The sequence below is a fragment of the Notechis scutatus genome, chromosome 1 (genome assembly GCF_049901735.1).
Source record: "Notechis scutatus isolate UNSWTSFEM ecotype Mainland chromosome 1, rNotScu1.2, whole genome shotgun sequence".
NCBI classification, from domain to species: Eukaryota; Metazoa; Chordata; class Lepidosauria; order Squamata; family Elapidae; genus Notechis; species Notechis scutatus.
Window position 1 is genome coordinate 39,965,819 of NC_142009.1, and position 15,991 is coordinate 39,981,809.

A 15,991-nucleotide genomic window follows, 5' to 3' on the forward strand; every position below is an offset into this window, starting at 1 on the left:
TTCCTGAGGCACTCCTCTTACCACATTGACTCTTCACTGTTTGCTTGGAATTTGGCTCCCTCTTACTGGTAACTGACTGAAATAACTGCTTGCCAAAAGAGATCAGCTCTCCTCCATGCACAGAAGGGGATTTCTTTAGTGGTGGGCAGGAACATGAGTGAAATCTTCAGGATTTTGGCCCCGATTCTGCACCCACAAACAGAATTTAGCTTCCCTCTATGCCTGGAAGGAAACTCCTTCAGCGGTGTCCTGGAACAGAGCTGCAATAGTCAGAATTTTGGCTGTTTCTGCACCCCTCTGAAAAAGATTAGTTGCTCTTGGGAGGCAGCTCTTTCAACCAGCCCTTTTTGGCTTCAGATTTGAAGCTGTCTCTGGGGCCCTACATGGTGAAATCTTCATGATATAAAATAGTTGTGTCGGCATTCTTGAGGTGTACTGAATTTAGTATTCATAAATTAAAAAGGTAAAACAAGATGCTAATTTAATGTATAAGTAATACAAGAAAATTATTGTTTTCTTAAATATGTAGCAATGAATATGGATGTAAATCACAGACTGCATTTTCTTAAAATTATAGAAAAATTGTACAGATGGGACTAGCTGTAAATAAAATAATCTTATGGTTTTTGCCAGAATGGCAAAGTATTAGCAAATATAAAGCAAAGGTTTTAACATTTCCTAACTACTGTTTGTCTGCATATTTATAAAAATCTTTATATGCTGCGTCAGTTGGATAAATTTAGCTCTAAAATCCTTATTCCCCAGTCCAATTATGATACAGGATTTACTTTAACTCACTTAGTAGCAAATTTTCATTTTCAAGTGTATTTTGGGTTTACACAGAAAATATTCTAAGTGTAAAGAGTGTTTATTAAAAGATGTAAAAGCCCAGTTTTTCCCAGAGGCTGTCTTTATAGGGAAATTTTTTTTTTTTTTTGCTAGGGGTTCTTAGCAGGAAAAATGACATACCTGAGATGAAGAATATTCAAGGAAAGATTGGGGGGGGGCAAGCAATTTCTTCCGGATTATAATTAGATATTTCACAGCAGTGTGTCTACTTTCAAATGTTTCAGAATTCAGAACATTTTCATAACTATGATATCAGAGTATAAGATAGAAATGTAGCCCTCGGGTTATGACAAGAGTTGAGCCTGGAAATTCGATTGCTGAATAATGCAGTTGTAAAGTGTGATGTTACACGACCATGTTACTTATTGGCAATCCTGGTCATCCCCATTTCTGTAGTTAACCAAAGGCCAACAGGTTGTTAAATAAGGACTTCCCATGACTGTGACCTGAGATGCTAAAATCGTATCCCAGGGTAAATAGGCCAGTGGGTGATTGCTGTGGATAGGTGTTAGGAGTACAGCTTAGCAGGGAGATGTCATGGATGCTATGGAATATGCATGGTGAGTGGCTGTCATGGGTACTATAGAATGTGGGCAGGGGCTGTGGGGGGACACTATGAAATGTAGTCTGCAGAGCGATGTGTGAGATTACCATACTGTCTTGCAGCTCCTCAGGAAAAAATGCTGTAACTATTTGCAGGAGTGGCTTGTGACTGCCAGCTTCCCTATTGACTTTGCCTATTCACCAGCAGGGAAAGGATGAAAATGGTGATCACATAATTCTGGGATGCTGCAATAGTTGTGAGGGCCAGTTGCCAAGCACCTGATCCTATAACCATATAACCATAGGGATGCTGACATGGCTACAACTTATGTGGATGGGTCATGAGTCCCCTTTGTTCAGTGCCATTATATTTTTGAACAGTCACTGAGCAAATGGTTGCAACCCAAGGACTATCTGTAATCATACTTGTTTGACATTTTTCCTGAATTCCTTGTGTATGAAGTGAACACTGAATGTCTTTTTTCAGTGGTGGTATTCAGCTGGTTTGCATTGGTTTGGGTGAACCGGTAGCAATGATTTGGTGTGGGTTGCTGAACCGGTAGTGACTTCTGGCTGGCTATGACCCCAACCCGGTTGCTCGGTCACCACTCGCTCACTTGCCCTTCCTGCCCGATGCTCGCCCACCCCACCTGCCTGATGCCCCACCCAGTCACTCTTCACCTCACTCTTGCTTCCCCACCAGCAGCGGCCTCATCCTGGGCGGTGGCTCTGGCTGGGGCCTAGCTAGCTGTGTTTCCCCCCGTCACCGTCCCTGGGCTCAGGTGGCTGGCTAAGCAGTCATGCGGCGCTCTCCCAGGTCTCCCTACCATGTGGCGGCCGTGGCTCAACAAGTGGCAGCAGAGGTGCTCTGAAAGGGACAGCAGGGACTCCTGAGGTTGCCTCCTGTAGCAGTGCCACCTCCTCCAACGCCCACTTCCTTTCATCACCCGGGAGAAGCAGGCGGTGGCAGAGGTGGTCTGAAAGGGTGGGTGGGGACTCCCGGGACTGCCTCCCGTAGCAGCACCTCCACCTCCATCCGTTTCCTTTCGTCACCTGGGAGAAGCAGGTGACGGCAGAGGTGCTCCAAAAGGGAAGGCGAGGACTCCTGGGGCTGCCGCCCATAACAGCGCTGCCACTGCAGCGCCACTACCTCTTCCTCCGCCTCCTGCTTCCTCTTGTCACCTGGGATTAGCAAGTAGTGGCGGAGGTGCTCCGAAAGAGAGGGCGAGTGGATGTCCCAGGGCTGCTTGCTTTCTTCATTCTCCTACCAACTGCTGCTCTGGAGCTCGCTGGATCAGTTTGTCCCAGACCAGGTGTGTGTGTGTGTGTGTGAGAGAGAGAGAGAGAGAGAGAGAGAGAGAGAGAGAGAGAGAGACAGAAAAGAAAGAAAGAAAGAAAGAAAGAAAGAAAGAAAGAAAGAAAGAAAGAAAGAAAGAAAGAAAGAAAGAAAGACAGACAGACAAAGAAAGACAAAGAAATAGGAAGAAAGAAAGAGAAAGAAAGAAAAGAAATAGGAAAGAAGGGGGAGAGAGTGTGGTGTGTGTGCGTGTGAGAGAGAGAGAGAGAGAGAGAAGAAAAAGAAAAGCAGAAAGAGGAAGGGAGAGAAAGGAAGAAAATGAAATAGGAAGAAAGAAAGAGCAAGAAAGGGAGAGAAAGAAAGAAAGAAAGATAGATGATAGATAGATAGATAGATGGATAGATAGATGATAGATAGATAGAAAGAAAACTCTGTGCTATTATTTTTGATTATTCTATTATTTATCACATATTAATATTTTACACCATCCCTACACCTAGAGTGATTTTACTGCCTTTCTTTTGCCCAGGGCTACCACATATTTTTCATGGTTTACATGCATTCAATGTCTACAGTCCAGAGCATAAATACACGTGTGTTTAACAGAGTTGAAAGGGACTTTGGAGGTCTTCTAGTCCAACCCCCTGCTCAGGTAGGAAAACTGAGGATGCCAAATCCTGAGTAGAGGTCCTGGGAAAAAAGGTGTCAGAATAACATTTAGAAGGGACCTTGGGGTGAACCCTGTACCATTTCAGAGAAATGGCGGACCAGTCTTTTCTTTAAAACTTCCAGTGATAGAGCACCCAGAACTCTTGGAGACAAGCAGTTCCACTGGTTAATTGTTCTCACTGTCAGGAAGTTTCTCCTTAGTTTTAGGCGGCTTCTTTGTTCAGTTTCCATCCATTGCTTCTTGTTTTTCTTCAGGGGCTTTGGAAAATACATTGCCCCCCACTCTTTCTGGCAGCCCCTTAAAAGCCTGTTGCCTATCACCCTCTTGGGCAAAGCATGTGAGCCATTTCCTCCTTTCAGTGGTCCATGAAAATACATCTATAGTATGTAGATAATAAAGTCAAAAAAAGGTGAACAACATTTTTACAGAACTATAGATAGGTTGAGGCTGGGTGTGACAAGGAATGGCTGGGAGGAGAGGGACCAGGCAAGGCACCCCATGACGTGAGTGACATTGAGTTGGCCACGCCCACCCAATCATGTGAAAACCAAGCCACGCCCACCCAGTCACATGACCACCAAGCCATGACCACTAAGCAAGCCACGCCCACACAACTGGTAGTACAAAATATTGAATTGCAACACCGGCTCATTTGTTATTTTAGTTTTAATTTAATAATTTTTATTGTAGACATTTTGTTTATATTACAGATAGTATTTGACTTACAACAGGTCACTGGAAGTTAGGACAGTTCTCCCTCGAGCCGCTCGGAGCATCCAGAGACTGGGATGTGCTTCTGAGTCCTCTTCTTGCAGGCTGAGCTTTAGATGAGGAAACGCTCCGCCCCTCACGTGGTATCGCGCAGCGTCTCCCCAGTCTTTTGCTCAGCCTCGAAGAGTCAGGCTGTGTTTTCAGAGAGCTCCTTGGCTGATCGTACATTTCTTGCCTATTTCTTGCCTATTCCAACTTCGTCTTCATAAGGTTTGCCTTTCCTTCCTCCTCCTGCGCAAAGGGTCTGGACTTAAGGGAAAAATTTCCCGTCCCTGGGGCGAAGCTGTGGGCTCGCAGCGCGTATAGCGCGACCCCCACCCTTATCAGATTGCGTCGCTGCCTCCGCGTTGCCTCGTGGCACGCATTTCTTTTATTGCTGGATTCCCCCACCCTAAACGCCGATCGGGAGGGTCATCGCCCCTAGGGCCCTAGGAGCTGAGCTGACCAGCAAGCCCTCCTTTTCCGTCCCGAAGGCGTCCCGACGGTTCAGCTTGCGGCCGCCATTTTGCTCCGCATCGTGGTCGGGCGCCATTTTTAAATACTTTAGCTGCGGTGAATTGGAGCTCCAGGCCTTGGGTTAAAGCTTAGCTGCCCATCTCTTCCACCTGGCCCGCTCCTTTATTACTTGTTGGCCTCCCGCAGCCCGTTTCGCGAAGTTGCAGCCCCCCCCGGTTTTATTTTTCTTGTCTGGAGGCCTGCTGCCAGAGGCCCTCTCTTCAACTCTAGGCCTCAGGCGTTTATTTGACTGATTGGCCTGTACTGAGATACAGTTCTCCCTGTTACGGTTACTGTTTCTATAGATTTCAAAAAAAAAAAAAAAAAAAAAAAACACCAAGAGTTCAATTCCTGACAGAGGGTTTTAATCCCATTGAAAAATCTGTGGCTACAATGCATATTATCCTTGATTTGCAGCAGCTTGTTTAGTGACTGTTCAAAGTTACAATGACATTGAAAAAATAATAATAATAATATATATGATATTTTTAAAACCAGGGCTGTTTAGCTCCTGAAGCTAATGTATTGCATATTGTCACCTAATGTGAAATACAAATACAAAAAAAAAAAAAAAAAAAAAAATTCTTTTTGTACACCAATATTTCTCATAGATATATAGAGGTATACGTAGAACCTGTATATTCACCTGGTATAAAACATAAAAATAAATAAAGGGAGAAGAAAAATTACAAATTAGAGTATATATATTTCTGTTATCTCCGTACATAACAAATTCCAAAAGGGGAGCGGGCCAGCTTCATCGTCACCCGGCCTCATCCAGGCCTGATCTGGGCGAGCCAACCGCCCTTGCTAGTATTTATTATCTAACATGGCAGACGACAATCCCTCTAAACGTCCTTCCTTGAAGGCTAAGGCAAAGTCCCACTACTTGCGCAGGCAGGACAAGGAACCTAAGGGCTCTAGACAGGACAAGGAACCTTCCAAGGCCTCCCAACGTGACGCCTCAAAGCGCCACAAAGCGTTGGAAAAAGAGTCTGACAGGCGTTCAGGGAGTCCCGCCCGGAGCCGTCAATACTTCCTCCTCCAACCACACTGCTGCTGGTCTGCGCCAGGGCGAACCCTCTACCTCCGAGGTTCCGCCTCACATCAGGGCTTGGATGGAATCAGCCATCCGCCAGAGCATTGCAGAGGGACTACAACACATGACCAGATCAGGCTTCTCTCCATGAGCCTCCGAGCACGACTCTTTATCCATCAGATCCCTTCCACAACCGGTCCCCGGTTGATCAGGTATTCTCTCAGAGGGACAGCCCTCCTCCGGTTGGGGCCCAGGCGGAGGAGGAAGGGGACTTTGGGGATTTCAGGGAAGAGGAAGAGGACTCCCAGATGGGATCCTCCGCTACAGTGAAACCCTCTTAGAGGCTGACATCATGGAGGGGAGATGTCGGAGGGCGAGGGCACTTCCCCGACCAACCCACTTTTGGGGGCTGTTCAAGCCGCACATGTTCAAGTCCCTCCTCCTTAAGGCCAAGTATGTCTCTGGCCTTCTTCCCCAGTCCCCTGCAAACCTTCCCCCCGTCCCAGAGGGCCCGGAGGACTCCATTTTCACCCAACCAGTGGTGGAAGCTGAGGTCATCCCTTCCCCTTCCATCTTCGTGGATCCGGTGGCGAAGCAACTCACCTCCACAGGGACCCCTCCTACACCCTCTAGCCAAGACAAGAGATTCCTTAATCTCGATTCGGCACTATCTAGCCTTCTGAACATTCCGGAACTTGATGACCCCATTGTGGGTCTGGTTTTCTCCTCTACCCCTTGTGAGGCCCTAGAGGCCTTGAAACCTGATGACATGCGGGCGGAGTTGGCGCTGCGCAGGGCCCACCTATATGACGCCTGGGCCATTAAATCAGCTATGGCCGCTTCCTTTCACAAGGTCCTCTATCCGCTGGCTACGTCAGCTCAAGGAACACGTCCCGCTTCCAATCTCAGAGCACACCAGGACATAGCGAAGTTAGTGGCTGCAGCCGAGTTCTCGGCTGGCGCCACTTACCAGTCGGTAAAATTCTCTTCCAGGGCCATCACATCGCACGTCACGGCTGCGCCGCATGCTGGCTCAAACACTGGCAGACGGACGTAAAGAATAAGGTCAAGCTGGCCACTGCTCCCACTAAGGGAAATAAACTGTTTGGCCCAGCTTGGAACCACTGTTGATCGAGGACCGCAGTAAGAGAAAGTATCTACCCCCTTCCCGCCCAGATACCCTAGACCCCCTTCCTTCCGATCCCAGGACCGCACGGTCCGGGCGACAGGACCAGGCGGTGGCAGCTACAAGAGACCCTTTCGGGGATCGGGAGGAAGCCCTACCGCAGAAGGTGGAGCCTCTTCCTCCTCCCCATTGGCGGCCGCCTCAGCCACTTCGCTGCCCAATGGGACATATCCACATCCGATGCATGGGTTAGGGACACAATCAGGTTTGGTCTCGCCCTGGAGTTCAGGTCCGCCCCCTGATTATTTCATCCCATCCCCCCTCCTCAAGGGATCCCTCCAAACGTGCACCAATGGATGCAGCCATCCATCATCTTCTTGACATCCAGGCCATGCAACCTGTCCCTCCGAATCAGGGAGAAAAGGGGCTTTTACTCCCATCTCTTTGGGGTGCCCAAGCACTCTGGGGTTGGAGAGTCATCCTGGACTTGAAACGGCTCAACCGTCACCTTATCCAGCGTAGGTTCAATATGCACTCCTTGCAATCTATTCTTTTAGGCTCAGGCGGGGAGACTGGTTATCTTCCATAGATCTTTCGGAGGCATTCCTCCATATTCCAATCAGGGCCCTCCCATTACAAATTCCCCAGGTTCTGTCATAATAGCCTTCACTATCAATACGTGGCCCTACCCTTTGGACTGGCATCGGCCCCGGACCTTCACCAAGGTCCCGGCGGCCCTGGCGGCTCATCTCAGGAGCGTTCCCGTCCGCCTCCACTGCTACTTGGGCGTTATCCTTATTCTATCCCCGTCCAAATCCCAGGCAGTCAGGGATACCAGGGTCACCCTCTCGCCTTATGGGCACACGGGTTTCTAGTCAATTGGCAAAGAGCCAACTTACCCCTTCCACCGAATCAACCTCTTGGGTGCCATAATTTATTCCGTTTCTCAAAGAGTTTTCCTCTCTCGGAGAGGTTCCTTAGCATTCAAGCCCTGGTCAAACAGAGCAGGCGTTCAAGGAGGTGGCCTTGCTGGACTTCTCTGAATTGTTGGGCAAAATGGTGTCACCCATCTCTATTATTCCCTGGGCCCGTCTACACAGTAGATCCCTCCAGTGGCTCCTGCTCCCGTTCCAACGATCCGGAAGAAGCAACTCGAAGGCCAGAGAATCAGGGTCCCTCCAGGGTCCTCACGTTTCTTCTCTGGTGGACCAATCCCGCCATCAACAGAGGCCACCTCTTCGCGGAACCTCAATGACTCTCCGTCACTACGGACGCAAGCCTGTCCGGTTGAGGCGCTCATCTCGACTCGCTCTCGGCACAGGGCAAATGGTCGCCCGACCGAGCAGAGTGCAGTATCAATTGGCTAGAGCTTCACGCTGTCCATCTGGCCCTGTGCAGTTTTCCTCAGATCCGCAAACATCACGTTCGTTCTCACCCAGGACAACGTCACGGCCAATGCCCATATCAACAGGCAAGGGGCACCCAGTCCATCCAGCTAATGAGGAAGCCGGCGCCTTTGCCGCTGGACGAATCCAACCTCCTATCTCTAAAAAGCCGAACACATCTCCGGAGTAGACAATACTCAGGCGGACTGGCTGAGCAGGGCCACGGTGGACCAGGCAGAATGGCGTCTCCATCCATCCCTACTCGAGGAAGCGTCCAGAATATTCGGCCTTCCGGTGGTGGACCCTTTCGCCTCTCCGTCCAACACTCAGCTTCCACGGTTCTTCTCCCGGTATCCGTCTCACCGGTCGGAGAATCACAACGCCATGCTTTGCCCATGGCCCCAGGGCTCCTATATGCCTCCCCTCCGCTCCCGTTAGTTCCCAGAGTAATATAGAAACTCATTCAGGAGAGGGCAGACCTTCTCCTGGTGGCTCCCTATTGGCCCAGGCGACCGTGGTTTGCGGACCTCCGCTTTTATCGAGTAACGCCCCCATGGAGGATCCCCCGGACTGGGTCTCCCTCTCTCAGGGGCCCCTTCTGCATCCGGGCCTCAATGGCTCCAGTTAGCCGTCTGGAGGTTGGCGGATCCGCCTGACTAGTGAGAAGCCCTCAGTCAAGTCATCGACACTATTTTGGCCGCCAGGCGACCTTCCACTACTGAATTTATGATGCCACTTGGAAGGGGTTCTGCAAGTGGTGTAGCGGGTCTCAGATTGATCCCCTCTCTCCCTCTGTGGCTCAGATCCTAGAATTCTTCAGGAAGGTCTTCGCAAAGGGAAGCTCGCACCTAACACCCTGAGACTACAATTTTCTGCCCTCTCGACCGTGGTCTCCTGTGATAACTACGGTTCCCTTTCTCATCACCCCCGAATTAGATCTTTCCTTAGGGCGCCACCAACCTGTGCCCTCCCACTGTTCACAGGTTCCCCACATGGGACCTCATCAAGGTCCTCGTTTATCTTACTCGTTCCCCGTTCGAGTCTTTGAGGATTCATCCCTTCAGTTTCTCACCTTTATGGTAGTTTTTTCTAGTAGCTATTACTTCTGCTCGTCGAGTTTCGAATTAGCAGCTCTGTCAGTCAGGAGCGATCTATGCGTGTTCCATGCAGACCCGAGTGGTCCCGTCCCGACCCCACCTTCCTACCAAAAGTCAACTCTCCCTTCCATAGGTCACAGGATCTGGTTCTACCAAACTTTTGCCCTAGGCCCTCCAGGGCAGGGGGTCCTCTGGCACTCCTAGATGTTAGAAGGACCTTGCGTATATATATTAAGCGCACTCAATCCATGAGAAAGTCGGAATCCCTCTTCCTATCCTTTCAGCCCAGGTCACTGGGGCTTAGGGTTTCTCCTTCCACCATCAGTCGCTGCATCAGGGCCACCATTGCGAGGTGCTACCTTTCCCATTCCCTGGCCGCTCCGGGTGGAATAACCGCCCATTCCACCAGAAGTGCAGCCACCTCGGCGGCCTGGGCCACGCAAGCCCCCATCGCTGACATTTGTCGGGCAGCCACCTGGACCTCTCCGTCCCCGTTTATCAGACATTATAAAATAGATCGTACGCCTCAGCGGAGGCCTCTTTTGGCCGACGGGTCTTACAGAGGATCATCAGTGATCCGGAGGGGCCTTCGGACCAGACGGAGTCCCACCCGTAGGACAGCCCAGCTTTGGTATGTCCCAGTCTCTGGATGCTCCGAGCGGCTCGAGGGAGAATGGGCGTTGGTTCTTACCTGCGCCCCTTCTCGGCGAGCGAGGAGCATCCAGCCCCACCTAATTTCTCCGTCTGGTGGGGACTCTTGCTTCAGCCAAGGAGCCAATAGTAGATTAGAAAGAATTAATAACCTCTCTTCTCGTTATCGCAAAAAACTGGGGAGGCTGCGCGATACCACGTGAGGGGCGGGCGTTTCCTCATCTAAAGCTCAGCCTGCAAGAAGAGGACTCAGAAGCACATCCCAGTCTCTGGATGCTCCTCGCGGCTCGCCGAGAAGGGGCGTATCAGGTAAGAACCAACGCCCAATCTACCTGGGTCTACTTACAACCTGGTTCCAGCGTTACAATACCACCCCACCCTCCATATTACATGACTGCATGCTGGGCACTCTTCATTTATATTTCCAACCTTTTTGCTTAATGACTCTAGTGTTTTCTTCATTACTGTGATGAGCACTTTAAAATCGTGTCAGTCATTTAATGACTACCAGGAAAAAAATGATATAATCAGGCCAGTCATGTTGATGATCCATTTTACAACCAGCAGGCTCTATTACAGTCATAGGTTGGCCACTACCTGCACTGTGGATTATATTCAGATAATTCTTAATTTACAACCATTTATTTATTGACTGTTCAAAATGGCAATGGCACTGAAAAAAGTGATTTATGACAGGTTCTCACACATATGACCATTGCAGCATTCTCATGGTCACATGATCAAAATTTGGGCACTTGCCATTTGGCATGATCCTGGAGTTATGGGATCACTATTTGTAATCTTCCCAGCTGGCTTCTAACAAGCAAAGTCAATGGGGGAAACCAGATTCACTTAAAGACCACCCGATTCACTTAACAACTGCAATGATTCATTTAACAACTATGGCAGAAAATGTAAAATGGGGCAAAACTCACTTAATAACTGCCTTGCTTTACAATGAAAATTTTGGACTCAATTGTGATTATACATCAAGGACTACTTATATTTTTACCAGGCCATTTTATGTCTGCACTGTGGAGTTAAAGTCTTGGTAGTATTTAGCTTCCTTTCTAGCTGTAACATGATAATGGAGTTCTTATCTTTAGGGAAATTGATGCAATGACTTATATTAGCACGATAGAAGACTTTGCATTCCTTTTTTTATTCTGAACAGCAAATAAATCAAGATTATAAACTTCTCCTTTTGTATAGTCCATCAGTAACGAGTCCTGGACTTCAAAATATAGAATTTCTTTGTTTTTGCATTAGCATTTTTCTTGTAGTTAATAATAGAGCAGAATAACACAGTTGGAAGGGACCTTGGAGTTCTTCTGGTCCAACCTCCTGCTCAGGCAGGAAACTATATCATTTCAGAAAAATGGTTGTCCAATCTCTTGTTAAAAACTTCCAGTGTTGAAGCATTCACAACCTCTGGAGGCAAATTGTTCCACTGATTAATTGTTCTAACTGTCAGGAAATTCCTCCTTAATTCTAGGTCGCTTTTCTCCTTGATTAGTTTCCATCCACTGCTTCTTGTCCTGCCTTCAGGTGCTTTGGAGCAGGGGTCCCCAACCACCGGTCCCTGGACCAGTACCGGTCCGTGGAACATTTTCTACCGGGCCGCCGGTTTGCTGGGCGCCGCCATCTTGTTTTGATGAGAAAGTTTTTTTTAAAGACTCCAATTTTTCTTCTTTCCTTTCTCCCAAAATGAAAATACGAAAAATGAACTGCATAAAGTTCTGCTACAGCAGGCATTCGTTCCCCCAAAAAGGAACTCACAAATTACAGAACAAAAAAAAAAAAGAGAGGTAGGACCAGGATATAGGCAGATGCAAAACTTTATATGCAAAAAATAGCCAATCTGGGCGGTTAGCCCTGAGGGAAGTGTGGGGGGGCGGGGAATGGTAACAGCAGGCATGCATTTTTCAAAAGAACCACACAGGCTGCTGAGCCCTGGACAGAAAGAGTGAGCCAAGTAACATTTTGTTGCTTCCTGATTGACTAATTTCAAGCTCCCGGCTGCACTAATCGGGCAGGGCTGTGTCGCTCACATGACCTCCAGGCGCGAGATTAAATTCAGACGGCCGTGTAGGGGGATATCGGAGTCGGTTGCGCCGCTTCTGCGGGAGAATCTTTTCATTGCAAGGCAAGCGGGTGGGTAAGCGCCGTGAGGTGGGGGGGGGTCAGATGGGGTGCCGCTGTTAAAAAAAAAAACTGAGCGAAAACAAATTTAATTTGGATTTAGTGGAAGGACAAGTTTTCCACTTTGTTGGATGGGTTCTAGTTGAACAAATGAAGCCGAAAAAGGGGGCTCTTGCTTTGGGGTCGCTCGGCTCGCCTTGCCTTGTCATGTGTGCTGATGCCGGTACCGGGCCGCGGATCATTTTGTGATGCCGGTACCAGGCCATGGCACAAAAAAGGTTGGGGGCCACTGCTTTGGAGAATAGCTTGACTTCCTCTTCTTTGTGGCAACCTTTGAGATATTGGAGCACTTCTATCATGTCCTTCTTTTCATTAAACTAGACATGCTCAATTCCAGCAACCGTTCTTTATATGTTTTAGCCTCCAGTCCCCTAATCGTCTTTGTTACTCTTCTTTGCAATCTTTCTAATGTCTCAACATCTTTTTAGATTGTGGTGACCAAAACTGGATGCAGTATTCCAAGTGCATTATAAAATGATATCACATAACACTTTATGTGATCTTGATTCTATCCCTCTGTTAATGCAGCCTAGAACTGTGTTGCCTTTTTTGGCAGCTACAGCATACTGCTGGCTCATATTTAAGTGATTGCCCACCTGGACTCCCAAGATTCCTCTCACAGGTACTACTATTGAGCCAGGTATCACCTATTCTATACCTGTGCATTTGGTTTTTCATGCCTAAATGTAGAACCTTACATTTTTCACCATTGAATTTCATTTTGTTAGATAGCTCCCAATGTTCAAGTTTGTCAAGATCCTTCTGTCTTTTAAGCCTATCTTCTGGAGTGTTGACCATTCCTGCCAGCTTGGCATCATCTGTAAATTTGATGAGTTCCCAATCTATTTCCTCATTCAAAATCATTGATCAAGATGTTGAAGAGTACTGGGTCTAAAGCAGAGCCTTGGGGCTCTCCACTGCACACTTCCTTCCACGTTAGATGCAACTCCATTGAGGACTACATATTGAGTATGGTTGGACAGCCAATTACAAATCCATCTGGTGGTGATGCTGTTCTAATCCATATTTTTCTATCTTATCAAGTAGTTGGTTGTGGTCTACTTTATCAAATGCCTTAATGAGGTCCCAAGTAAATTATATCCACAGCATTCCTCTGATGCACTAATTTTGTCAAATAATGCAATAAGATTTGTCTGGCATGATCTTTTTTTGACAAACCCATTTTGGCTTTTGGCTATGACTTTGTTCCCTCTAGGTATTCGTGATTCGTTGCTTGGTTTTCTTTTCCATAATCTTCCTAGGTATTAAGGTCAGGCTGATAGGTCTGTAGTTTCCTGAATGTATTCCCCCCCACTTTTTTTTTTTTTTTAAGATGGGAACTACATTAGCTCTTTTTCAGTCCTCTGGTAGTTCCCTGGTGCTTTAGGATCTCTGAAATATATAATTCAATGGTTCTGAGATCACATCTGCCAGTTCCTCCAGAACATTGTGATGTAATCTGGCTGCTCCTGGCTATTTGAACTTGTCTAGGGTGCTCACCATTTTCTTGCCTATTTTAACTTAATAGTTAATAGTGAAAGATTAATATACTCTGAAATATACATTCAGCACTTCTTTGAATTAAAATTAATATTTAAAATAATTGCAAAAAATTGAGAGTCATGAATCAAGGCAAATGTATGTGTTCCAAGATAACGTCACAAGATCCAATCTGGGTTGGTCACCAGAGGTTTAGTCTTCCGAGCTTTCAGACTCAGGTTGGTGCCCATCCTCAGGGAACTTCTCTCTCACTAAACCTCTGGTCCCCATGACCGACCCAGGTTGGATCCTACAAATTTGAGAGTGCCATCTGTTTCACTGAAGACTGCATAAAAGACTAGAGGACTACAATGCTCTCTGGGGAAAATTTAGTTTTAATATATATTTGTGAATTAAAAACAGAAACATCTTGTGCTCCCAACTTTTGTATTGCCTTGTGTGTACTTAATAGATTAGTAAACTTGAGGTATATCACTGTGTATATTCTATTGTAAGCTGCTGCAGGCCAATTCTCGATTTAAAATGTTAGATCACCACTAATTTAACAACTCAGAGACATTTCCTTATATCAGAATTATTCATTTGTTTCAAAATTTCTGGCTTTTCAAGAAAAAGTCCAGGCTACCAGAGTAGCATTTACTTACCTGTTTTTGGGTTTGGCTAGTCTAAAGAAAGGAAGAATTAGGGGTGATATAATAGTAGTATTCCAGTCTTTGAAGGCTGCCACAAAGAAGAGGGGGTCAAATTATTCTACAAAGCATTAGAGGGAAGGACAAGAAACAATGGTTGGAAACTAACCAAAGAGAGAAGCAACCTGGAATTAAGGAGAAACTTAAGGAAAAACTAATAGTGAGGACAAATAACCAATGGAATAGCTTGCCTTCAGAAATCGTGGGTGCTCCATCACTGGAGGTTTTTAAGAAGACACTAGACAGCCACTTATCTGAAATAGTATAGGTTCCCCTGCTTGATCAGGGGGCTGGACTAAAAGACCTCCATGGTCCCTTCAACTACTGCAGCAAAACCATTTTTGTGGTATCTGAAAGGTTCTGAAGAGCTAACAAATCTTTATTACTGCAATTGAAACATTCTATATAGTTTATTTGTAAAGTGTATTTCTCTGTTAATATAAGGATTTTAAAAGTTTAAAATATATGAATACAGTGCAGTTATGTTTACTAATATTAAATATAAATATGCAGCATAACATTTAACCGAGATGGACATGTGACTGATATCTGCATTAATACATCAGCTTTGACTTCCTATAATTTAATTACAAACAGAAAAGTTTTTCCTAATATGATAAAACGATAAGTTATTTTTGTGTGACAATCTTTTATGTGTTCTTTGTTTCTTGGTAGATGATGATGTACCTGCAGATATGGTTGCAGAAGAATCGGGTCCTGGTGCACAAAATAGTCCATACCAACTTCGCAGAAAAACTCTTTTACCTAAAAGAACAGCTTGTCCTGCAAAGAGCAATATGGAGGTATTTAAAAAAGAAATTTTTTAGAGTAGATAAATAACTGGGCATAATCTAGTCCAGAGAATGTTGTGAAGGGAGCATATGTAAGAATACCAATATCAATAAAATTTGAAGAAGATTGGTTGGGATGCTTGACTGAATCTAGTAGCTAGAAGAGATGCTTAAAATGTTTTTACTTTTTCTTGTCAGGGTGCTTCTACTTCAGCGACAGAAAACTTCGGCCATCGAGCAAAACGGGCCAGAGTATCTGGAAAATTACAGGATTTATCAGGTAATCCCTGTTTTATAGGATGGAGTGCTGTGTAAAAAAATTTAGTCTTCCACGTTTCCTTTGAATTTTTTAAATGAAAAGCAAATAGGATGCTGACTTTAGACCTCTTTGTTTTAAGTAATCTGATTTTAATGTCAAACAAGATAACAGTAAGGTCTATGTGTAGCAAGTAGTTCTGTTTGCCATGTAGATGAGAAAGATTTTTAATTGATAGATGCAATTAATAGCACTTCTGAACAGTGCAATCCTATGAGTCGTTTTAGAAGTAAATAGAAAAATCTCAGCCTCTAGAGCAGAGGTGGTATTCAGCCAGTTCTGACAGGTTCTGGAAAACCGGTAGTGGAAATCTTGAGTAGTTCAGAGAAGCGGTAAATACCACCTCTGGTTGGCCCCGCCCCCATCTATTCGCTGCCTCCTGAGTCCCAGCTGATCAGAGTCCCAGCTGATTGGCTGGGTCTTCTTTTGTTGCCCTGCACAAGAGAATGGAGCTGGAAAGCAGGTTAGTGGGGTGGGGTAGAAATGGGGATTTTACAGTATCCTTCCTCTGCCATGCCCACCAAGCCACGCCCACCAAGCCACCCCCATAGAACTGGTAGTAAAAAAATT

At 46.3% G+C, this 15,991-nt stretch overlaps 1 protein-coding gene across 5 annotated transcripts in view; it reads left to right on the forward strand.

Moving 5' to 3' along the window:
* The window catches only part of FBXO11 (F-box protein 11), a 101,171-nt gene that overhangs the window by 59,603 nt on the left and 25,577 nt on the right, over positions 1–15,991 (forward strand). For 4 of the 5 annotated variants that reach the window (XM_026684754.2, XM_087961456.1, XM_087961451.1 and 1 more), the window contains exons 2-3: positions 14,990–15,117; positions 15,304–15,385. In XM_026684754.2, the coding sequence (XP_026540539.2) occupies positions 14,990–15,117; positions 15,304–15,385 (210 nt within the window). Of the gene's footprint in view, positions 1–3,217; positions 3,342–14,989; positions 15,118–15,303; positions 15,386–15,991 lie in introns of those variants that run through there. The other variant, XM_087961467.1, reaches the window with a different exon arrangement.